General features: G+C 43.7%; 1 protein-coding gene and 2 non-coding genes across 3 annotated transcripts in view; all 3 read left to right on the forward strand.

Annotated features, from left to right (window-relative positions):
* The window catches only part of NCL (nucleolin), a 35310-nt gene extending 12564 nt beyond the window's left edge, over positions 1-22746 (forward strand). Inside the window, exons 3-16 of the mRNA XM_068281279.1 lie at positions 650-830; positions 2641-2769; positions 3013-3114; positions 3384-3533; positions 3619-3714; positions 8967-9090; positions 9169-9314; positions 9393-9519; positions 10628-10773; positions 13732-13855; positions 19499-19626; positions 20355-20487; positions 21885-22154; positions 22265-22746. Coding sequence (XP_068137380.1) covers positions 650-830; positions 2641-2769; positions 3013-3114; positions 3384-3533; positions 3619-3714; positions 8967-9090; positions 9169-9314; positions 9393-9519; positions 10628-10773; positions 13732-13855; positions 19499-19626; positions 20355-20487; positions 21885-22154; positions 22265-22343 — 1935 coding nt within the window. The 3' untranslated portion in view covers positions 22344-22746. The remainder of the gene's footprint in view (positions 1-649; positions 831-2640; positions 2770-3012; positions 3115-3383; positions 3534-3618; positions 3715-8966; positions 9091-9168; positions 9315-9392; positions 9520-10627; positions 10774-13731; positions 13856-19498; positions 19627-20354; positions 20488-21884; positions 22155-22264) is intronic.
* On the forward strand, positions 3165-3229 carry LOC137505465 (small nucleolar RNA SNORD82). Its single transcript, XR_011020077.1, has one exon. It is a non-coding gene; the product is annotated as a small nucleolar RNA SNORD82 (small nucleolar RNA).
* On the forward strand, positions 19678-19749 carry LOC137505469 (small nucleolar RNA SNORD20). The gene has a single exon (XR_011020081.1). It is a non-coding gene; the product is annotated as a small nucleolar RNA SNORD20 (small nucleolar RNA).
* Positions 22747-24203: the final 1457 nt, after the last annotated feature.

The following is a 24203-nucleotide window of genomic DNA, read 5'->3' on the forward strand; positions in this document are numbered from 1 at the left end:
TGACACTGGGACCACCAGGGCAGGAGGCAGCCAGTATAATAGGCTTTGTATACATTACAAAGCCTATTATACTTCCATGCGGCGATCCGGGTGCTAGTAGCCCGCCGGCGCTTCCGAACGGCCGGCGGGTTAGAGCGCGAGGAGGCGGAGCCAGTCGCCGGCGGCCGATCGCGTCACGAATGACGCGATAGCCATGCCTGCCTCCGCCGATGGGCGTATTGCGGTCGTTTAGGCCCAGTCTTTGCCGCCGCCCATCGGCTGGGGGCGGTCGGCAAGTGGTTACTCCTGTCACATGACTGCCACTGCAAAGATGGCCGACAAGCTCACATGAGAGCACAACCTGTAAAGAATAGGTCTGTTTCCATGAATCAGGAAGTAGAAACGGTGCAGATTTATTTTAGGCTTTTTATCAGTTGTAACAGTGAAATGCATTTTGTTTAAAAATTATGCCGTTGTGTGTCTTTTAGACCAGAGAGTAGGTTCTAAGTTCAGGTCCGCTTTAAAAAGACCAAATTTCTGATGAGCTCACATCTGAAATATAGTATTCCTTTTCCGCTGGCAATTAGGAGTGTGATGTGTCGATATTGTGCTCACAAGCTATATATTTGTTCGGCATGGATTTGTAACTGGTTTCATTTCTCTTTCGAAGATGGAAGTTCCTGTGAAGAAAACGCCCTCCAAAAAGACAGCCACTCCAGCTAAAGCAACTCCAGGAAAGAAAGCTACTCCTGCTAAGCCTGTAGCTACACCAGGAAAGAAAGGGGCTACTCCAACAGTAGCAAAAAATGGAAAAAAAGCAAAGAAACAGGAGAGCGAAGAGGAGGAATCTGGTATGTTTTTTTTGTTGTTTTTTTTTTACATTTTGCACACCTGGAGTGTTTAATGACCCTGTGTTTACATTGCGAAGTAAAGCACAGTGGCATAGTCAGGGGTCTCAAACTCGCGGCCCGCGGGCCATTTGCGGCCCTCGATACAATATTTTGTGGCCCTCTCCAGCAAAAGCTTGCTTATAGTTCGCTTCAGTGCTCCCAAGTAATCCGCCGCATCCCCGCCACTAAACAAGGGCTGCAAAGCCCCCAAATCGCCTGGGGGGCAATCTGCTGGCATTTCCTGGAAGGGGCAGAGCTTTCAGCTTCAGCTCTGCCCCTCCTGACTTCAAGCGCCGCCTCTCCCCGCCCCTCTCTGTGAAGGAAGAGTGAGAGGGGCGGGCAGAGGCGGCGATGCGCCGCGATTGTGAAATTCCTTATGCGGCCCAGCCTCATCCTGACTTTGCCTCCTGCGGCCCCCAGGTAAATGGAGTTTGAGACCCCTGGGCATAGTGGTTAGCACTCTCGCCTTGCAGTGCTGGGTCCCCGGTTCAAATCCCATCTGCGAGGAGTTTGTATGTTCTCTCCAGGCACTCCGGTTTCCTCCCACATCCCAAAAACCAACAAGTTAATTTGATTCCCTTAAAGTGGCCCTAGACTGATACATGTACTACACAATACATAGACATATATGACTATGGTAGGGACTAGATTGTGAGCCCCTCTGAGGGACTGTTAGTGACAAGACAATATACTCTGTACAGTGCTGTGTAATATGTCGGCGCTATATAAATTACTTAACATAAAGCAAACCTGTGAAACCATGTTTCCATGTTACAATTGTTTCACCCTATTTTTTGCTCCGGAAGATGCACTCCCCTGTCACATCTGCCTCAATATGAATTATGTGGTCTTGTGGCCCAAATATATTTTGGCAAATGCAATGGGTCACGATGAGGGAGCCAGCAATGGGACTGGTGCTGGAGGGTACTCTGCTGCCTTTATACTCTGCAGGTGCCCTGGGGATTCCGATTTTGGTGGAGATGCAGCTTAGGGGAGGCGTAACCTGACACTCCACACAAGATGCCTCTGTAAATATGCTGTAAATGCATTACTCCACCGTGGACTTGATTCAACATTTGTCACATTTAGTATCTACACAAAATACAATATCCTTGCCCATCTGGTGTGCATCACCACAACCTCCCATTTCCAATCCTCAACTTGTGCTTTATATCTCTTCTCACTCTGTGCTTAAAGAGAACCTGTACTGAGTAAAAATATTTAAAATAAACACATGAGGTAACTTCAAATGAACATTACATAGTTACCTTGCCATCAGTTCCTCTCAGAAGCTCACCATTTTCTTCTGACAATTATCCCTTCCAGTTCTGACAATATTTTGTCAGATCAGAAATATATCAGTTGCTGTCAGTAAAATATCAGTTGCTGTCAGTTATAGCGGAGAAGAAAACTGTTGTACCTGGTAATGTCCATGTTTCCCTATGGCTCAAGTGGGCGATGTTACAGTTTAACTGTGTGCTGACCAGAAAGCTTTTATGGGTAATGGCCATTTTCAAAATGGAGGACGGAAAATTCCATTGATCACAGTGAACAAACAGGACGCGGGACAGGAGAAAGACACTGAGGAGTAGACTACATGGATGGTAAGTATGACTTGTGTATGGTTATTTTGACTTTTCATTTTCAGTTCAGGTTTTCTTTAAGGTCTAGCCTAACTCATAATTTGCTGCCCTTGCTACAGCAACACCTCTGCTCTGTCCAGCTGGAATGTATTTTCTGGGTTGCTCTTAAAGATCTATGTATATTTTAGATGAAGAAGAGTCTGAAGAGGAGCTTCAACCAGTCACCAAGAATTCTGCAGTAAAAAAACCTGTAGCTAAAAAAGAAGAATCTGACGAGGAAGAGGATGATGATGAAGATGAGGAGGAGGAGGATGATGGTATGTTGTGCATTGCAGTTTAGAGGGTGTTAATGTCATTTGGAGTTTGAGCACACGTGATGAAGATTTTGGGACTTAATACAGTAAATCTACAGATTTTGTTGAAATCTTAAGCTGATGTGCTGTTTGAGCATGTAGAGAATTCAATTTTATTCAGTGTTACTAATGAAAACTTGGGTTTACAGAGATTGTTAAAAGCATTTTTGTTTTTGGTTAATGAACTGCAAATTTTTAATTGTTTAGAAGAGTCAGAGGAAGAACAAAAGCCAGTTGCCAAGAAACTGCCTGCCAAAAAACCTGTAGCCAAGAAACCTGCAAAAAAGGAAGAGTCTGAGGATGAAGAGGGTAAGATATTCTTTTTTATTTTTTTTTTATTTTGCTCCTACAAGTTTTTTGGCACGCGTGATGATTAATGATGGGACTTAATACTGATCCTTGATGATTCACATTTCTGATGTGCTCAGTAAATGTCCGTTCCTAACAGATCACTTTACAGACTTTGTCTGTCAGGTCTGTGTATCAGCTTTTGGGGCTGTTTTGGAAACTGGTTCAAAGTGACATTCTGGGAAGCCATTTACTTGATCTGAAATGAACTAGATTTAATTCAATTTTAGACTCTGGTGAGGAAGCCATGGAAGTACCTGTGCCTGCTAAAGCAAAGAAAGCTGTTGCTGCCAAAAAAGAAGAATCTGAGGAGGAAGAGGATGATGACGATGAAGAGGATGACGACGATGATGAAGAGGATGATGATGACGACGATGAAGGTATGCAATATATTTCCTCTTGCTATACCTTTTTAAATGTTTCTATCAACTTTTTTTAGAAAAATGTATTTTTTTTACACTTCAGAAGCTACAAAGAACTCTGCAAAGCGTAAAAAAGAAATGACCAAAACCAAAGCTGCTCCTGAAGCAAAGAAACCCAAGACAGAAGTCAGAAACGAAGGTATTTAGTTTTCCATAGATTTTTTTTTTTTTTTTACCTTCAACCTAGTGTAAGTTTGCTTTTCAGCTAGTGCTTGATTCTCTATCTTAACAGTGCACAGACAGCTGTCAGCCAGTAATGCACTTTATACAAGCAACCTATATGGGGTATGAGAGTTGTGCAGAACACTAGCAACATTTGATGTTTGCGCATTGTAAAGAGTTTTGTTTGTTTTTTCCTGTGAATCTGGGCCTTGGGTTAAAATATGACCCTGATCAGTAGTGTCAACAGTTTGTGTGGAGTATTAGCCATTGTTCTGCTCTGTAAAGAGCAATCTACATGATACGATTCTATTTACGATTCGATTAAATCCAACATGTCCGATCCTGATTCAATTCGATTTGCCATTGTTTTGCAATGCAGAATTGTATCAGGATTGGACATGTCGGATTTAATCGAATTGTAAATAGAATCGTATCATGTAGATTGGGCTTAACACTTCTTGTACACTGTTTAATTGGCCTTTTTTTTTTTTTTTTTTTTTTTTACTTGAGATTCCCAGGACTTGACTATTCACTACATAATTTGTCCTGTAGATCAGTGTTCCTCCACACACTAACAGTGAGGGTTTTGTAGGACTCCACAGAGGTCGTTAATTAGCTCTGGTGAGGTACTAATTACCTCATCTGTGATGTGTGGTTTCCTGCAAAACATGTACTGTCGGTGGGCCATGAGAACAGGTTTGGGGAACTCTGCTGTAGATAACAGGGTGTGAAAGTTGCATCCTGCACTAAAAGCTGCCACGCGCCTCCGTCACTGCTTGTGTGCATTCACTTAACTGTGAATGATTGCTGCTGTGTAGCAAATAGCAGCAATCATTCATTGAAGGTAAATTTAAAAAAAAAAAAAAATTAGTGACAGTTCCACATCGTTGTGGTTTTTTTTGTTTGTTTGTTTTTTTTACCCCTACTTGATGAATCCCTTGTCACCTATACTTAGAGAGTCTGAAGCAAATTTAAATACTTGTTTTTACCTTTTTTTTTTAATTTTATGTTAAGCATTATGGCCAATGCTAAAAGCCGCATCCTTGTTGCAGAACGTGGGTTTTCAACCCCCCCAAATCCCCGGTGCTAAAATCGGGACGTGTTTTCGGATGGGCAGCTTTGTGCAGTAGCACTGCCTCTACTTGCATCAATCCCGCTGATTGCCGCCCCTCTGTCTTTTTTCACTGAGGGGTGGGCGATGGGCGGGGATTGACTGTATTGGAGGCAGAGCTACAGCACAAAGCTCTGCCTCCCCGGGCAGCAAAATCCACGACTCTAAAAGTAGTGTGTTTTTGCCCTGGGGTTGGGATGCAGCGTTTTTTAGCTCTGGCCAATGCTTAACATAAATACAAGTATTTACATTCACTTCATAGTCTCTTTAAAACTTAAGATTCATGTATTCCTGTAATTGCTACACAAATTGTGCTTGTGGAAGTGCCTCAACTTTTGTTTACGCTGACTGAGATGAGCTTTGACTACGGCAAAATTGAAAATACTGTATAGGTACACTTCATTACCACCTAAAATGATAGCCTTGTAATAAAGTCATTTTTCAGTCAAAACTACAATATTAGCATTGTGTTCCAGCTAGCCACAAGATGCCGATAATAGCTCACAAGTTCATGATTGTTTTCCTCTCCTGAAGAAAGAGGGGGGTGCAAGAGCGATACATTTTGGTGTTGTGTGGTAAAATATTTACTTCCGAACACATTGTGTAAGTCATTAAAGGACCACTCCCACGAAGCATTATATTTTCAAACATCCCCACAGTAGTTATAGCAACCATAAAGAATATTGACAGTGTCATTTATTTCAATTTCTAGCATGGCCCTTTAAAGATCCATATGACACTGTATACTGCACACGTCAATCCCTGCACTCCCGCTGACGGACTTCTGTATCTATAAATCCATCAAGGGGAAGCCTGGTCAGAAACTAAGTAACTGATGGTATAATCCTTCCCTCGGCCCCAGTCTTTCCCAACTGCCATAAATTCTCCTGCTATCTCTCGGCTGACCAGGTCCCCGCAGCCCCCACTTTCTGCCCAAGAATTCAGTAGATAGCTTTCAGCACAGCGCAGACATCGCTGTGCAATAAGATGCTCGTCCAGCTGCTCTCCCATATTCAGTCGACGTAAACACTGCTGCTCTGTCTGCTTCTAATGACACGCAGTCCTGTGACGGAGCGTCATTAGATGCAGCCACAGCAGCAGTGTTTACATTGACTGAATATGGGAGAGGAGCTGGACGAGCATCTTATTGCACAGCGATGTCTGCGCTGTGCTGAAAGCGATCTACTGAATTCTTGGGCAGAGAGTGGGGGCTGCGGGGACCTGGTCAGCCGAGAGATAGCAGGAGAATTTATGGCAGTTGGGAAAGACTGGGGCCGAGGGAAGGATTATACCATCAGTTACTTAGTTTATGACCAGGCTTCCCCGGTGATGGATTTATAGATACAGAAGTCCGTCAGCGGGAGTGCAGGGATTGACGTGTGCAGTATACAGTGTCATATGGATCTTTAAAGGGCCATGCTAGAAATTGAAAGAAATGACACTGTCAATATTCTGTATGGTTGCTATAACTACTGTGGGGGTGTTTGAAAATATGTTTCGTGGGAGTGGTCCTTTAACTGTTCTCTCATAGAAAATGTAGTTAAATTGACTTCAGTTCCACTTTAAATTAGAACCCCATTCAGAAAGTTAGAGGAGCTGTAACGACAAAACGTCCCTTGGGGGGTACTCACCTCGGGTGGGGGAAGCCTCCGGATCCTAATGAGACTTCCCACGCCGTCCTCCATCCGTCAGGGGTCTCGCTGCAGCCCTCCGTGCAGCGGTGACGTAATATTTACCTTCCTGGCTCCTGCGCAGGCGCTCTGTCGGCTCCGAAGTAGGCGGAAATACCCGATCGCCGTCGGGTCTGCTCTACTGCGCAGGCGCAAGTTTCCGGCGCCTGCGCAGTAGAGCGGACCCGATGGAGATCGGGTATTTCCGTCTATTTCCGTGCCGAAAGCCGCCACAGCGCCCCCGCTGGAGCCAGCAAAGGTAAATATTGAGGCTACAGTCGGCTCTGTCGCCGGCTGTTCGGAGGGCTGCAGCGAGACCCCCGTGGGACAGAGGACGGCGTGGGAAGCCTCATTAGGATCCGGAGGCTTCCCCCACCCGAGGTGAGTACCCCCCCCCCCCCCCCCCCGGGAGGTTTTTGTTAGTCTCTTTAAGTTTACTATTTTCTATATGGTTCGCCTCCTACAATGGGTGGCTTCATTGCACTTAAACAGTAGCCTTTCATTCAACTCTAAGCTAGGAGTCTTACTAAGGCCCCATTCACACTAGAAATCGCTAGCAAAACGCTAAAACACTATGGGCCCGTTCTTGGGGAATTTGCGCAAATCGCCCAGAATCACGAAACGCAAACACTTAGCCTGCACTGGTTTCAGGCGATTTCCCGGCTACTGCGTTTCAGTGCTATAGAAGCACTAAACGCTATCGCGGAAAAATCGCCGCAGTGTCCAATGATTTTATTTTCTTCCCCCCCCTCATTGAAATAGCGGAAAAATCACTCCCGCAATACACAGGCGGTAATCGCCTGCGTTTTGCGCTTTTAAGTGTGAATGGGCCCTAGAGTGGGGGTGCCCCTAGATTATACCAACTTTCACATGTACATTAATGGACCTCGGGGCTAGTTCACAATCCAATTGCGCTTTTGCGTCGCAATTTACATTGATTCCCATTTAACAAAACGAGAATTGCATCGCGATCACCCCAAAGAGCTGCATGCAGTACCTTTTTAAATGTATGCAAATGGAGAACTCTGTAGTGAGATCCTATAAAACTACGTTAGCAACAGCTCTTCCTGATTAGCAAAGCACTGAAAAGTGCCAAAGTGTGAACCAGTCCTCAGTCTCTGCAGGTCTGTTGTAAGCAACCAAATACTTTGCTTACCTGTCAGTTTGAAATGAAGGATCCAAAGTTGCTTTAAGGTCAAAACACATGCATGATGGCAGTTGCCCCGAGGATCAGGGTTTCAATCCCTCAGGCATTCAGTCTGTACAGAACTGAGATCCAAACCTGCCAGTTCTCTCACTAGTGCTTTGGGGCCAATTGTACACACAAGATGGCTTCTCAGCAGAGGTGGGGTCTTCTGCTAAGACTAATTTAGTATGTGCAGTGTTCTCCCCAGAATTTTTTTTCAGCTGGGTGGCATGAAAAAGTAGCCGGGTGTGGCGAGATGAGAATGTAGAACCAGCGCATCTCAGCTTACAGCATAGGCAGAGATGAGCCAATGACAGCTGGGTGCTCACCAAAACTAGCCGGCTAGGCTAAAAGCCTGGGGAGAACACTGTACAAGGCTTTATACCCTATTTCCACTAAGCCTGAATATGCAGCATTTCCCCACATACAAGAGGGACGCTGAAACGCTGCCTATCTTGCCTATGGCTTGCAATGCAGATGGCACTTGGGTGCAAATCTGGGTGGCATGCTGTAGATTTTGCAGCACTCAGCTGAATCAGTATAGCCTTGCTTAGCAATCCGGGCTATGGCTACACAACAGAATGGGAGCCGCGGCCGAATCGGAAACTGCTGCGGCTTTTAGTGGAAATAAGCGCTTAAGCTACATACACACGTTAAGCGCACAGCTTGTAAACTACCACGCACACAATGTACCGAACGACCTAACGTAGCGCACGACCTGTATGTCCAGACGGATAAACAAGCAACTCGTGTACATACTGCCCACGTTAGCGGAACGACTTACTACATATTGAAAACAAGTACAAGTCGTTTAACAGTCGTCTAAACTGTTGGACCGTACTCCTGGACCATCTGCACAATATCAGGCGACTGTAGGCTAACATGGATCCAACCATTGGATCGGGCGCAACGCCTGTTATCAGTCGCTCATCAAGTCGTTTGCATGCCTACACACACGCGCCTGATTGTCGTTCAATCTAAAACTGACTTCAATCAGGCAGTTTTGTTGAGCGTGTGTATGGGCTTTTAGTGTGAGCGCTATGCTTCCTGATAACCAATCCTCTACTACTTACTGCTGGCTGTTACCTGTCCTAACATTTGCTAAGCTAATATTTCAAGTCAGATTCTCTGGTTGAATTGTATTGTAAAAAAAATGTAGCCTCCAATTCCCATTTCTACAGATTTAAGTTAGGCTTGTTGAAAATATTCTACTTTTCTGGGTGAATTGGTTTGACATTTTATTTATGCTATGTCTTTACTAGGTTTATCCGTCTTTGTGGCAAACTTGAATTCGACAAAAGATTACGATGAACTGAAAACTGCTATAAGGGAATTCTTTACAAAGAAAAACCTGCCAGTTCAGGATGTACGGCTTGGAGCCTCCAAGTGAGTGTTTTAGTGTGTTTTTGTTGGTGTGCTATTTAACTCTCTGCTCAAGTTCTTACTCTGACATCTCTATTAAAGGAGATTTGCCTATGTGGAATTTTCTACTGCGGAAGAGGTGGAGAATGCTCTTACGATGAATGGAAAGAAGTTTCTCGGTTCTGAACTGAGAGTGGAGAAGGCCAACACTCCTGCTGACAAAGCAAAAATTGCAGATAGCAAGAAAGGTATGATGCATGGAGACTCCATTCATACTACTATACTGTGTTTAAGTATTTCCACTAAAAACCTTTTTGTGCTTTCAGAGAGGGATGCACGGACACTCTTTGTCAAGAACATCCCATATAGCACAACTTCAGAGGAATTGCAAGAGATATTTGACAATGCAAAGGAAATCCGTGTTCCTACTGGAAAAGATGGATCTAGCAAAGGGTAAGTTCACTCTACCTTTTACTTGACAGTTATTCTGTTTGGTCCAATTTAAAGCTGCATATAATTTATGTGAAATTATAAATGCAAGGAGAAATTATTTGCATCTCATTGGCCATCCCTAGAGACTAGTATATAACCGTAGTTGAAAACCCATCTGGCCAACCCTAGGAGGACTGACAATTGTGTTTTAGTACACTCCACGGGTGTTTAGTCTACAGGAACTGACACCCTGGGTAGATTTGCTTTGGGTCAGGTATACTTTGTCCTTGCTTGCTGGGGGCTTAATCTGAATAAATTTGATATTTACTTTTTTACCTACTTATTAGTACATGGGTAGGCTTTTAAAGTGTCAGTACTAAGTATTGTCTTCATCTTGCACATTACTTGACTTAACTGCAAGTACATAATCTGCTGGACTCTCATACAATATTGAAAGTAAAGGTGAGTTTAACAAAAAGCAAGCTAATTGAGAATTCTTGTACTTATTACATCAGTGGACGTAGGTCTTAAAAGGTGGGAGATTCAAACCAATCCTCTTTACTACAACATAAACTGACTAATATCAAAATCTATGGAATGAACATTTGATACAAGTGTTTTCATGGACAAAACTAACTTTTTTTTTGTCCTACTTAGTCTGAAGTATGGGAAAAATACTCTATGGAGAGGGAATGCTCTGGGTCATCTCCATGGTTCCCTCCTTACTTGTGCTGTCATTCCCATTAACACTATTTGACCGATGGATCGAATACTGCTGTGTTGCCATGGGAGATTGTGGAGGCCCAAGTGCTTCGGAAGGCGGGTAGCTCCGTATGATGCATGCACTCGTGCCTGCCCAGGATGGAGCTAGCCAGTATTTGGGCTCCCAAAGCCTCCTGTAGCAGCAGACACACAAGATTTTTTTTTAAAATGAAAGAATGGCTAGTCTGGGAGAAACTGCTTCTCACTACTACAGTATTGTATTAAAAATTGCTTTAATGATATCCAAGTGGATACTTTTCTAATGCACCCTACAGTTCTTTAAGAAACAAATGTCAAGAGCTTTGTGTGCTATAAGGGCATATATAAAGTTATTTTTAGTGCTCTTTAAACATTGGTTTGATTACAGGATTGCATATGTGGAATTCAGTTCTGAATCTGAGGCAGATAAAGCTATTGAAGAAAAGCAAGGTGCAGAGGTTGAAGGCCGTTCCATCTTTATAGACTACACAGGAGAAAAGAGTCAGAATGCAGATAGAAGAGGTGGCCCAGCAGGTTTGTTTTTCAATTGCGCTTCTATGAATCCTTTTCTTCAGTCTACATTTAAAACACAGCTGATACATCTGCAGTTAGTGTCGCGGATCATTAGATGTATTTGGTTGGAAAAAAATTCTATAAAAGCACACTTCCTATCACATTTACTTAAAATTTTCTTGTCAGGCTGTTAAAGTAAAATTTTACATTTCTCTCAATGAACAAGATTTCCTATTTTGCTTTCAAGCCAACGAAGTGCTTTATTACATGTTTGGTATGACTGCTCTAAAGTATTATGCAATAAAATTATTGGGTAGTCAGTCCAGCATAACACGTATAGTTATCGAGCAGGTAATTGTACCAAAGCGATGTGGGTAAAGATTATTCAAAATACAGTACACTTTGTAACAGAAGCAAACTGCATGGCTGTGCCTTAAAGGGGCACTATGGTGAAAAATTGTATAATGTAAAATATGTGCAAACATATACAAATAAAAGTACATTTTTACTAGAGTAAAATGAGCCATAAATTACTTCTCTTCTATGCTGATGTCACTTACAGTAGGTAGTAGGAATCTGACAGAAGTGACAGGTTTTGGACTTGTCCATCTCTTCATAGGGGATTCTCAGGGATTTATTTATTTTTAAAAGCACTTAGTGAATGGCAGTTGGTCTGTCCAACTGCCAAAAAACTGTGTAGCGAGCAGGGAAGCTGGCCAGTATAATTGTTTAAATCCTTTTTAGGGAATATCTTTATAAAGAATAAAAGCCTTGCTGAGAATCCCCTATGAAGTGATGGACTAGTCCAAAACCTTTCACTTCTGTCAGATTTCTACTCCCTACTGTAAGTGACAGCAACATAGGAGAAAAGTAATGTATGACTCATTTTACTCTGGAGAAATGTACTTCTCATTTGTTTATGTTTGCACACATGTTAAATTTTATAATTTTTTGCCATAGTGCCCCTTTAACCACTTCACCACTGAGGGGTTTTACCCCCTGACCACCAGAGCAATTTTCACCTTTCAGCGCTCCTTCCATTCATTCGTCTATAACTTTATTACTTATCGCAATGAAATGAACTATATCTTGTTTTTTTCGCCACCAATTAGGCTTTCTTTAGGTGGGACATTATGCCAAGAATTATTTTTTTCTAAATGTGTTTTAATGGGAAAATAGGAAAAATGTGGGGAAAAAAAAATTATTTTTCAGTTTTCGGCCATTATAGTTTTTAAATAATGCATGCTACTGTAATTAAAACCCATGAAATTTATGTGCCCTTTTGTCCCGGTTATAAAACCGTTTAAATTATGTCCCTATCACAATGTTTGGCGCCAATATTTCATTTGGAAATAAAGGTGCATTTTTTTCAGTTTTGCGTCCATCCCTAATTACAAGCCCATAGTTTATAAAGTAACAGTGTTTATACCCTCTTGACTTAAATATTTAAAAAGTTCAGTCCCTAAGGTAACTAATTATGTATTTTTTTTGATTTTTTTTTTAATTACAAAAAAAAAAAAAAATGGGGAGTGTGGGAGGTAATGAGTTAATTTTGTGTGTAAAAGTCATTTATTTGTATGTGAAAAATGTGTAGGGTGTAGTTTACTATTTGGCCACAAGATGGCCACAGTAACTTTTTGCTTTATTGCGACCTCCAAGCCTCCTTCCGGAAGCTTGGAGGAAGAATAAGGAGGCTGGACACGTGAGTTTCTTCTCACAATGATCGCGCTGCCCATAGGAGAGCAGCGGGTCATTGTGGGGCTTAGATCAACGAACGGGAATGGATTTTCCCGTTCATTGATCTCCGGGCGAGCGGGCGGCGGCGGTTTTACTAGCGGCGGGCGGCGTGTTTACGAGCGGGAGCGCGGACAGCGTCGGGAACGCGGAAAGTACGTGTTTCTCCGTCCCTGGTTTTTAAAGGATGGAAAAAGGGGCGGAGAAATACGTACGCGCGGGGGTAAAGTGGTTAAAGAGACACTGAAGCGAGAAAAAAAATATGACATAATGAATTGGTTGTGTACTATGAATAATTACTAGAAGATTAGCAGCAAAGAAAATATTCTCATATTTTTATTTTCAGGTATATAGTGTTTTTTCTAACATTGCATCATTCTATAATATGTTCAGATTACACAACAGCATTCAAAATTAGTCTTTCAGAGCAGTCTGAAGTAATGACCTCTCCTCTAGCAGAGGCAAAGTAAATAGTCCAGGAACAGTTGAGATAATAAGTCAGATAACAGCCCTCTTCACGACTGGAGAGCTTAATAGCTTTTTTGCATAGAGATAACTGGAGTTTCTCAACTCTTCCTGTACTGGAAACAGACTGATGTATCTGATCTTAATGTTTTTTTTCTTAGCTGTACTACACATACAAATCATAATATCATCAATTTTTTTTCACTTCAGTGTCTCTTTAAGCATCTCAGATCCATGCATGAGCATAAAGCAAAGGTGCCCATACTTTTTCAGCTTGTGAGCTACTACTTTTTAAAAAAAAAAACATTTAGCAAGTCAAAATAATCTACATATGCACAATTTTAGAGGCACATTTGTATATCGAGAATGGAAAATGTAGTGCTGTCAGGATCTACCATGAAGCCCTCTACCTAATGGGCACCCCTGGTACAAAGCATTCTGCTGCATGCAGTCAGTGCAGCTGTCAAACACTAGTGGTTTCTCTGCTTAACAAACACAGCCATTATATGATCTGCAAACATCAATGACAAATTCTTGTTCAACCACATAAGGCTCCTGCTGAAGGCAAACGTTATTAACCAGGTGTTTGTGTTAAGTTGTAATCTGTTAGAGCAGAGGGAAACATGAACTGGATTTCTGCTTTAAAAAAAATAAAGGTGTTTGCTTAGATTTTGAAGTATTGGTGGTTTAGCGGTGTTGTATTTACATAGGGCAAAGTGAGTGGGGGTTGAGTGGTTTGTGATTGACTGATATTTAACACATTTCAATGTTTTCTTTTAGGAGATTCAAAGGTGCTTCTTGTAAACAACTTGTCTTACAATGCTACCGAGGATGGTTTGCAAGAAGTTTTTGAAAAAGCCACTTCAATTCGGATGCCACAAACCCCCCAGGGCCGACTAAAAGGGTATGTTACATGGTAGATCTACAGTATAAGATGCGCTCAAAAAATATTCACTTTTTTTTATCTACTTAAAGCGGATCTGAGATGAAAAACTAACTTTAACAAGTAACTTGTCTATATATCTTATCTAAAGTTTAGAGAGTTTACACAGCAAATCTAGCTGCAAACAGCTTTAATAGAATATGATTGATTATTCCTGTGATACAATGACAGCAGCCGTGTTTGTAAACAGTACACAGAGGCAGGCTTATCTGCATCTTGAGCAAAAAACCTAATCCTCCCTCCTCCCCTCTGCCTCTGAAATCTCTGGCTAGTAATACCTCCCCCTCCTCCTGAGGAACTTTAAGCCTAAACAAACATACTGTCATTAAGTTACCTTAGTTATGTTAATTAAAATCTCTTACCCACCCTGTTTTAAAAGAACAGGCAAATGTTTGATTTCATGATGGCAGCCATCTTTTTGGTTGAAAGGAGGTGACTGGGAGCATGATACAGTTACAACTGTCTGTGTCCTGAGAACCTCTCCCAGTTGCTAGGCAACGTGAATAACATAGGAAATCCCATCATGCTCTGCACAGCATCAGAAAAATAAGCCTGGGATTTTTTCTTTGGTGGGTGGAGCTTAGCTAAAAATGCAGCTAAAAATGCTTTGGTAAGAAACAAAGTTCTGATGCTGTGAAACTGTTAAAGAAACACCAAGCCTTTTCTGTTCTGCTGAGTAGATTTTTAGTCCGGAGGTTCACTTTAAAGAGGAACTGTCGCGAAAATCTTACATTTTAAAATGCCTACAAAGAAGTTAATTTCTTCCATAGTAAAATGAGCCATAAATTACTTTTCTCTTTTCGTCCTCCAGTACGGCCCCCACATTGAGAGTACACAGGCTCCCCTCTGCAGGAAACACAGACTGAATAAACATTCTTAATTAGAACCACCCCACCCTCCATAAATAGGTGCACCACCCATCATGCCTCACTTTTCACTGTTTCCTGTTCTCAGGTACACAGGCTGATACAGGGAAGTAGGTGATCCTGTGCTGCAGTCGTTAGGATACCTAAGTCTTCCAGGCTACTTCACTGGGCATGAGAAGCGTCAGTGTGCTGGCCAGCATGGTGTTGCGGCTGGCAAACACATGAATTGATGTGGATGTAATACAAAGCCTGCATGCAGCAAGTTAGAATTATATGATTCATTACAACAACTGACGTGTGAACAGGCTCATAGAATTGTGTGGCCAGTGATCTTGACATGCAGAATTACTCGGCAACACAATGGATGAAGTGTGAAGGGGTCCTTACCTTTTACATGAATGCAAAGAGGCCAGGTATTGCTGCAAGACTGTCATAAACTACATGAATAGTTACTGTGTTATGCTAACCAGCTGACCCGCCTTACATATTTTTTTAGCTAAAGGTCTGCGCCTTTGCTCTAGTGATTGGCAGGAGTTTACAATCTCACGGACATTCTGAAGACATTCAGTTCCACCTGATAGTGATCCAGGCCACTGTCTGGAATATTTAATTCAAAAATACTAGCCCCACTCAAATCGCCGAGATTACCTGGTAATATCCAGATATCCATACCAGGATAGGTATAATGCCTCAAAGCTTAGCTGGCATTGTCCCGGAGCGGATCAATCCAATCCGTCAGTTCAGAGCTTAAAGGAGTGCGGTCGATACCCAAGTGAATCTATAGTATTCCTTTGAGGCTGGTAGAAGTGATGGTACTGTACATATGCTCAGTTACTTCATTCTTTGGAGCCAGAGTTTTCCAAGCTAACCCATTATGTGATCATTAAAATTGCTTTGTCAGTTCTGGGCAGCTAGTTAACACAATCCTCACGTTTGGTAACAGTCTGTATGGTACTAGCTTGTAGGACACGTTTGGCTGTTAATAGTGCTAATAATATTTCACCTATCAAGGATCCGGTGTGGAATGAAATCTGAATCAGAAACTAATCAATCAAGCTAACAAATCCTTGTGAGTGGTTATGGGATCCTTGCTCAATGAATGGCTAGGTTCACAGGGTTACAGGAATACAATGAAACTAAAGTTACACTGCACATTATGCAACCTTTGCCTTGCATACAGTAAAGCACCCAGCCAACGAAAAGTTGCTGTACTGCTTCTGACTCACACGTAAGGTGATCATGCACATCGAGCTACTGTAATCCGTTGTAATGCTTCACATTGATCGTGCTCTGAATAGACTTACTATTGCAATAGAATTTGCCGTATCAGGTTGCATCTGTAAAATTTCATCTGTGTTCCACGGAACGGGGCCAAACTCAAATCTGGCATAGGTTATAGAATTGTTTTCTGGAAAGCAGTGTAAACAATGAGTCATTACAGTCGCAGGCTGGCTCATCCAATGGGCTATTACCAATATCAGGCCCATCTAATAGCTTGCTGCCAACTGGGTGTATACAGTACACCATTACCATTTTCAGACTTGATCTATCTGGCCTTGGTTTGGCCAACATTTCAATAGGGAATTGTGCACCATTCTTCTGCATAGACTGAACTCTAAGAGTAGCTTAATAATTCATAAAATGTTATTTGAGACGAGCACCTTTAGGGTACTTAGAGAGTTCTAAAGGCTGGTGTGGATCAAACAACCTCCTCATTCTTTGCAGGGCAAAGATATGGCCTTTACATACACCTTAAAGCTCAGTGGCAAGGGGGTTTAGACAAACCATACAGCATGTCTAAACCCCAGCAGGTAGAAAACTACCGAATTATGTTATAACAAATTCCACCAGAGTAATTTAAGCCTATGTACTTTTACCTGCTTGAGGATACGTCCCAAATAAATTTCGACTTTGTGGAGAGATCTTGTTGCGGACCACAACTCCTTTCACAATTTAAGAAGACACTACAGGATTGACGTTTTGAATCATGTTGTAAGAAAAATCCTGAAAGTGTCACCCCGCCCTAAGAGTAAGACTAGTTCTCTGTGGTCTCTCAATGTGGGGGCCGTACTGGAGGACGAAAAGAGAAAGTACCTGTTAGACCTACCGGTAATGGGTATTTCTAGGAGTCCTCCAGGATGGCCCCCAGGATACCCTGCCCTACTATTCACAAAAGGGGAAGCAATATATTAAGGGGTGTACACCCATGATGGTTTGTTCTCTGGGAAAAGTGAGGCATGATGGGTGGTGCACCTATTTATGGAGGGTGGGGTGGTTCTAATTAAGAATGTTTATTCAGTCTGTGTTTCCTGCAGAGGGGAGCCTGTGTACTCTCAATGTGGGGGCCGTCCTGGAGGACTCCTAGAAATACCCATTACCGGTAGGTCTAACAGGTACTTTCTCCCTATGTTGCTGTCACAGCAATAGAAATCTGACATTACTGACAGGTTTTGGGCTAGTCCATCTCTCCATAGGGGATTCTCAGTATGGCCTTTATTCTTTATAAAGACATTCCCTGAAAAAGATGCTGTCCAGCCTCCCTGTTCGCTGCACACCTTTTTGGCAGTTGGACGGAGCAACTGCCATTCATTAAGTGCTTTTAAAATTAAAGAAAACCCTGAGGACGCCCCCGAGAGTATGGGCTAGTCCAAAATCTGTCGGCAATGTCAGATTTCTACTACTTACTGTAAGTGACAGCAACATAGGAGAAGTAATTTATGGCTCATTTTACTCTGGAAGAAATCTACTTATTTGTATATGTTTACATGTATTTAAAAGTTTAAGATTTTCGCGACAGAGGTCCTTTAAAGGACTTACGAGGCCAGATTTGCAAAAAAAAACATAAAAAAAGTTAGATACCTGTGCGTGTTTGCAAGGCACGGAGGACGCCATCCGCACCCTCCGTGCCGTTCCGCCTGGTCCCCGCTGCTTAATATGCCCCCGAACGGTCCCCGACCGCGCGGCCCGGGTCGTGCTCCCCAGCCTGTACCAAGATGGCCGCCGGAGCTGGCCGCGGCTGCGCAGTCCGCATAGCCGCGAGTGCGGCTGCGCAGCTCTAAGGCCAACCCCCCCGATCCACGTAACAGTAGCGTGGATCGGGGAGCCCGATCCACGTAACAGTAGCGTGGATCGGGGAGTTGGCCTTAGAGCTGCGCAGCCGCACTTGCGGCTATGCGGACTGCGCAGCCGCGGCCAGCACCGGCTGCCATCTTTGTGAAGGCTAGAGAGCCCGGTCGGGGGTCGTTCGGGGGCATATTAAGCAGCGGGGACCAGGCGGAACGGCACGGAGGGCGCGGACGGCGTCCTCCGTGCCTTGCAAACACGCACAGGTATCTAACTTTTTTATGTACTTTTTACAAATCTGGCCTCGTAAGTCCTTTAACCACTTGCCGACCGCACACTCATAACGTGCGTCGGCAAAGTGGCAGCTGCAGGACCAGCGACGCAGTACTGCGTCGCCAGCTGCAGCCTAATTAATCAGGAAGCAGCCGCTCGTACGAGCGGCTGCTTCCTGTCAAATCACGGCGGGGGGCTCCGTGAATAGCCTGCGGGCCGCCGATGGCGGCTCGCAGGCTAGATGTAAACACAAGCGGAAATAATCCGCTTTGTTTACATTTGTACGGCGCTGCTGCGCAGCAGCGCCGTAAGGCAGATCGGCGATCCCCGGCCAATCAGCGGCCGGGGATCGCCGCCATGTGACGGGACGTCCTGTCACTGGCTGCACAGGACGGATAGCGTCCTGTGCAGCCCGGATCTCAGGGGGGGGAGCAGGTAGGAGAGGGAGGGGGGAATTTCGCTTTGAGGTGCCCCCCCCCGCCACCCACAGCAGGCAGGAGAGATCAGACCCCCCCAGCACATCATCCCCATAGGGGGAAAAAAAGGGGGGCAATCTGATCTCCCTGTCTGCACCCTGATCTGTGCTGGGGGCTGCAGAGCCCACCCAGCACAGATCAATCAAACCAGCGCTGGTCCTTAAGGGGGGGTAAAGGGTGGGTCCTCAAGTGGTTAAGCTGACTAGCAGGACAAAGTGCTTTGGTTAACCATTTCAGTGATCTGCTAAAAAAAAAAATCCTGGGATAGTAGCTTTCAAGCTGTGAGAAACCTTTTAGAGCAAAGTAGAAATACTAACTTTCAGACCACTCTAAAGGAACCTTAATTTCAAAAAAAATTTTTGGGGGGGGGGGTGCGGTAACTTTCCTGGGACTGCTTCCAGCCCCTGCAGTCTATCTGGCCCCTTGCTGTTGTCCTGGCAGCTCTGCTGTGTTGCTGTCACACATCCTGCCCCTGTACTGTCCTGGCCTCCTTAATCTCTTCTGTGGCTGAGGAGTGGGCTGCACAGTTTGTAAAACTTGCAGCTATGTCAGCGCAGAACACACTCCCAGCCATGGGGATACGATCAAGGAGGCAGAGGACCCAAGCAAGCACAGTAGTAACAGACTGCAGGGGACTGGGAAAAAACACAGGTAGGTCAAGAATGTTTTTTTTTTTTTTACTTTAATCAAAGTTCTAAATTGCCACTAGAATTACATTTGTGGTGTAATCTTGACATTCTACTTTTTATGACTGCCTCTTAATTATTTAGTAAATGCAGTTTTGTAAGATCATTTTGTGATAATGTCCTGCTTAGGTTTAATGACTTCATATGATTAACATTTTTAAACTTTAGTGTGCTTAAATGTCAGCCCTGATTAAAAAATGTGTAAATGTTGCCAACTTCTAACAAGCCGTACACTTGCAGGTTCGCTTTTGTAGAGTTCCCCTCTGTGGAAGATGCTAAAGAGGCCATGGAGTCTTGTAATAACATGGAGGTTGAAGGACGGACGATAAGACTTGAGTTCAGCCAGGCAGGGGGACCCCAAGGAAGAGGTAATTTTTATTCTGCTTATGCCAAAACCCCGAGTTGAAACACATTTAAGCTGGAAGTGATGATTAATGTGTCTGAGAACTATTGATGAAAAAAAGCTTCTAGATAGTCAAGTACTGATCCGGCTTTCTCTGCTGCTCTATCATGGCATCTTCCATATATCAGGTGTATGTAATTGTAGCTTCTCCTCTTTGCATGTAAGCTTATGAATGATGCTCACCTCTTGCAAGCACCATACTCTGGGCAGTTGCTGATCTTTAAACCACAGTATTTGTAAAATTGTGCAGATTTGTCAAGTAGAGATGATCAATGAGATGCTAATATTTCTGGCTGGCATGCAACTACAATGCACATTGTAATTGTCCTCATTCCAAGCTGCATGCAAGCTGCAGTTATTAATCTTACCAAGCAGTGCTCAGTAAAATGCTATGCGCTAGTTCAAAGTGGTAGTTGAACATTGCAGCTTCCATATGGCTCTCCTGCTGTCAATACACAATGCTTATGCTGCATGCGTGCTCTTGCTGTTCATGTTTTAGGGATGTGTGCAAATTTTAATGTATAACAGTACATCCTCTAACAAGTATCTGTTCCTGCATTGTAAACTATGTAAGTTTTGGTGCTCAGTGCAATTGGGACATAGTTACTGTTAGTGATGAAATGAACTGCAATAACTTAAGTTGGTGAATGCTCATTGAAATCCCCTTTTAATCTTCATTATTTTTTGGATTAGGGTCAGTTCAGTCAAAGACACTTTTTGTAAAAGGACTTTCTGAAGACACAACTGAAGAAACATTAAAGGACGCATTTGATGGTTCTCTAAATGCTAGAATAGTAACAGATAGAGATACTGGAACATCTAAAGGGTAAGTAGAAATAACTTTGTATACTCTACATATATTGTGCAAATACAGGATCCTGATTTTGGCAGGATTTTTTTTTCTTTCCTTGACCTTCTCTTTGAGCTCTATACTGCCAGCTTCCAGTGGCAGCAAATGGATTCGCAAGAGAAGAATATAAAATGCTCACTTTGTCAAAAGTTGCTCCTCAAATGAGGGGTAAATGGCAGGTTAGCAACAAGCAAGCTCAAGAACCTAAAAGGAAGAGAAATGGGTTTACCGACTTTAAAAAGTCTCTCCTGGAGGTTATGCCATCTTGTACGTAGCCTTAAAGTAATTCAGAGCTGTCATAAAAGGATCTGATGCTCACCCGCGGCTTCCTCCAGCAGCATAAACGGGTCAGTCCCACGCTGTCCTCCTGCGGTGTGCTGTTCAGCTACGATCAGCCCCGGTAACTGGCTCAGTCATGTCAGTCCAGGTCTACTGCACGTTTGCGGGAGGTCCATGCATGCACAGAAGACCCAGACTAGACCCAACAGCCTGTTGGGCTGATTGCGGCTGAATAGCAGACCGTGGAAGGATGGTGTGGGACTCTTGACGTGTTTATGCTGCTGGAGGAAGCCACGGGTGAAGAATCACGGAGGGTGTCTCCGTGAACACCCTGCGAGCCGATCGGCGGCTCGCAGGGTAAATGTAAACACACGGGGAAGATCTTTCCCGGTGTTTACATGCATACGAAGAGGAGATCGGCGATCCCCGGCCTCTGATTGGCCGGGGATCGCCGGCATCTGATAGGCTAAAGCCTATCCCATCAGGCGCAGGACGGAAATCCGTCCTGCGCCGCTCACAGGGGGGGGGAAGGAGGCCAGGAAGTGTTGCGGAGGGGGGCTTTGAAGAGCCCCCCCCCCCCGCAAGCAGCCGGCGGCGATCAGACTCCCCCCCCCCCCCCCCTGATCGCCCTGGCTGCTAGCTGATGTGGGCTGGAGAGCCCACGCAGCACAGATCAGCACACAATTTCATGGTGTGGAAGTGGTTAAAGTGGAACTGAACTCTTGCACAGGACAGAAGGAAAACAGACATGCACCCTGTATGTACCTAAACTGTAGCCGCTTTAATTTTCCCCACATCTTTGATTAAACACAAGTTGTAATTAGAGCTATCAACTGTAACTTCCTGCCACATAAGATGTTAACATGTCTGCTTCCATAAAAGCAGGAAGTAGACAAACTTCAGATTTATTGTAGGATTTGTATCAGCTGTTTCTTTACAGGTGCTGTTTTTGTTTTTTTTTGGGGGGGGGGGGGTTGTCCGCTTTCACAAAGATGCAGACTTTTCCTTGTAACCAAAACGAGGTTGAAAGGTTGTTAATTTTACATTGTGTGCTCTAATGTTCGTCTTTTTTGCATTTTTTTCTTTTTAAACAGGTTTGGCTTTGTAGACTTTTCCACCGCTGAAGATGCTAAAGCTGCAAAAGATGCAATGGAGGATGGGGAGATAGATGGCAACAGAGTTACTTTAGACTTTGCAAAGCCTAAAGGTGATGGCGGCAGAGGTGGTGGCCGTGGAGGATTTGGTGGCAGAGGCGGTGGCCGTGGAGGATTTGGTGGCAGAGGCGGTGGCCGTGGAGGATTTGGCGGTCGAGGCGGTGGCCGTGGCGGTTTTGGCGGCCGAGGAGGTAGAGGATTTGGAGGCAAGTACATTATTGATAGAAAGTAAGACTGCTTAACTTGAAAGTGGTTTACCCTTTTTCTTAATACCTTGCAATATTTTTTTATTTATTTTTTTTTTTACCATTTTTAGGTAGAGGTGGTGGTGGAGGATTCAGAGGTGGAAATCGAGGAGGAGGAGGAGGACAAGGAAAGAAAATAAAATTTGATGACTGAACAATTTAATTCTTTGTCTTTCAAAATTCAAGCCATCTCCCTTAACTGAAAGGACTCTGAGCTGAAGGGGGGCATAATTAAATTTCTTAATCAAGTTCCCCTTAGCCAAACACGTGTAGCTGTGGCAGAGCCTTCTGTGTGGACATTCCAACATGGAGACTTACCTTTTTCCTAACACCTGGACATCCAGTCATTTCATGGAAGTTGTATGACTGCCCCTATGGACTTTTTTTTAGTGTGTGAGAAGAAACCATGTCTTGAACTGTCTACTTAATGTTTTACTCTGTACAATTTGTTTTTTCCTACAAACTGTAGAATTTTGCTGTAAATGCAGAATGTTAATGGGTTGTGCTTCAGCGGCTGTCTTCAGATTAAAGGACCCCATCTGGTTACGTATTTTAAATGTTGTATTCAACTGTTAACATTTTATTATATTGAACATGGCTGTGTATATCCTAGTAATGCTAAATGAGATGGACTGGTCCTAAGCAGCATGCTTCTTCCTGGCCAGGCAGGTTATGTTTAGTGTCTTGCTGGAATAACAAAAAAGGGACAAATATTGGTGTTCCATCACAGCCTCTGAAATCGGCATTCTAACCAAAAGACATCAACAGCATGCTCAGAAAACTGGCTTTTGGGAAATGCCAAATCCAATCTTCGTTAGAAATGGTTTCTTTAACCACCCTGGCGTTCTGATTAAATCGCCAGGGTGGCTGCGGGAGGGTTTTTTTTAAATAAAAAAAAAACTATTTCATGCAGCCAACTGAAAGTTGGCTGCATGAAAGCCCACTAGAGGGCGCTCCGGAGGCGATCTTCCGATCGCCTCCGGCGCCCAGAATAAACAAGGAAGGCCGCAATGAGCGGCCTTCCTTGTTTTGCTTATATCGTCGCCATAGCGACGAGCGGAGTGACGTCATCGACGTCCTGACGTCAGCCGCCTCCGATCCAGCCCTTAGCGCTGGCCGGAACTTTTTGTTCCGGCTGCGCAGGGCTCAGGCGGCTAGGGGGGCCCTCTTTCGCCGCTGCTCGCGGCGAATCGCCGCAGAGCGGCGGCGATCAGGCAGCACACGCGGCTGGCAAAGTGCCGGCTGCGTGTGCTGCACTTTATTTGATAAAAATCGGCCCAGCAGGGCCTGAGCGGCAGCCTCCGGCGGTGATGGACGAGCTGAGCTCGTCCAGACCGCTCAGGAGGTTAATACACAAATTAAATTTGGTTAAAAAAAATAATATACATATTCATAGGAGTCACAAGGAAAATATATGGTAGTGTGAAATACTAGAACTAGTTGTAGGCAACACTAGCTTGTTCCTAGTCAATGACTTCATCAGGCCCGCAAGTGCATCAAAATATACAATACTAACCTAGTATTGTAGTGGTTAAGGGCTCTTCCTATTCAGTAAATCACCAACTATTCAGTAAGGTGTTCTTTAGGCAATACTCCCCTAACACTGCTACTGTCTTCTGAGTGCGCTCTAGTGGCTGCCTCGCAATGCTTTGAGTCCGAGAGGTGAAAAGCGCTATACAAAAAAAAAATTTTTTACATAGTCCAAAAGTTGTGTAACTGAATCGGGTCAATCAACATTGATGTGGCACGTTATAACCATTCAGGCATTCACAGAGCAATTCAGAACATATCGTACCCAGAATATTGATTGACCAAATTCAGCTAAAAACTTTTGGACTATGAAGTTTTCAACCTATTTCATTCAACTATTAAAAGTTAATCCGGTCAAGTATTCTGTATTTTTTATGTACTTGTGGGCCGGATGAAGTCACTGATTAGAAACAAGCTAGTGTTGTCACCTACAACTAGTTGCAGTATTTCATGCCATTTTCATTGACTGGGTTTTTTCCTTGGA

The sequence above is a fragment of the Hyperolius riggenbachi genome, chromosome 4 (genome assembly GCF_040937935.1).
Source record: "Hyperolius riggenbachi isolate aHypRig1 chromosome 4, aHypRig1.pri, whole genome shotgun sequence".
Classification (NCBI taxonomy): domain Eukaryota; kingdom Metazoa; phylum Chordata; class Amphibia; order Anura; family Hyperoliidae; genus Hyperolius; species Hyperolius riggenbachi.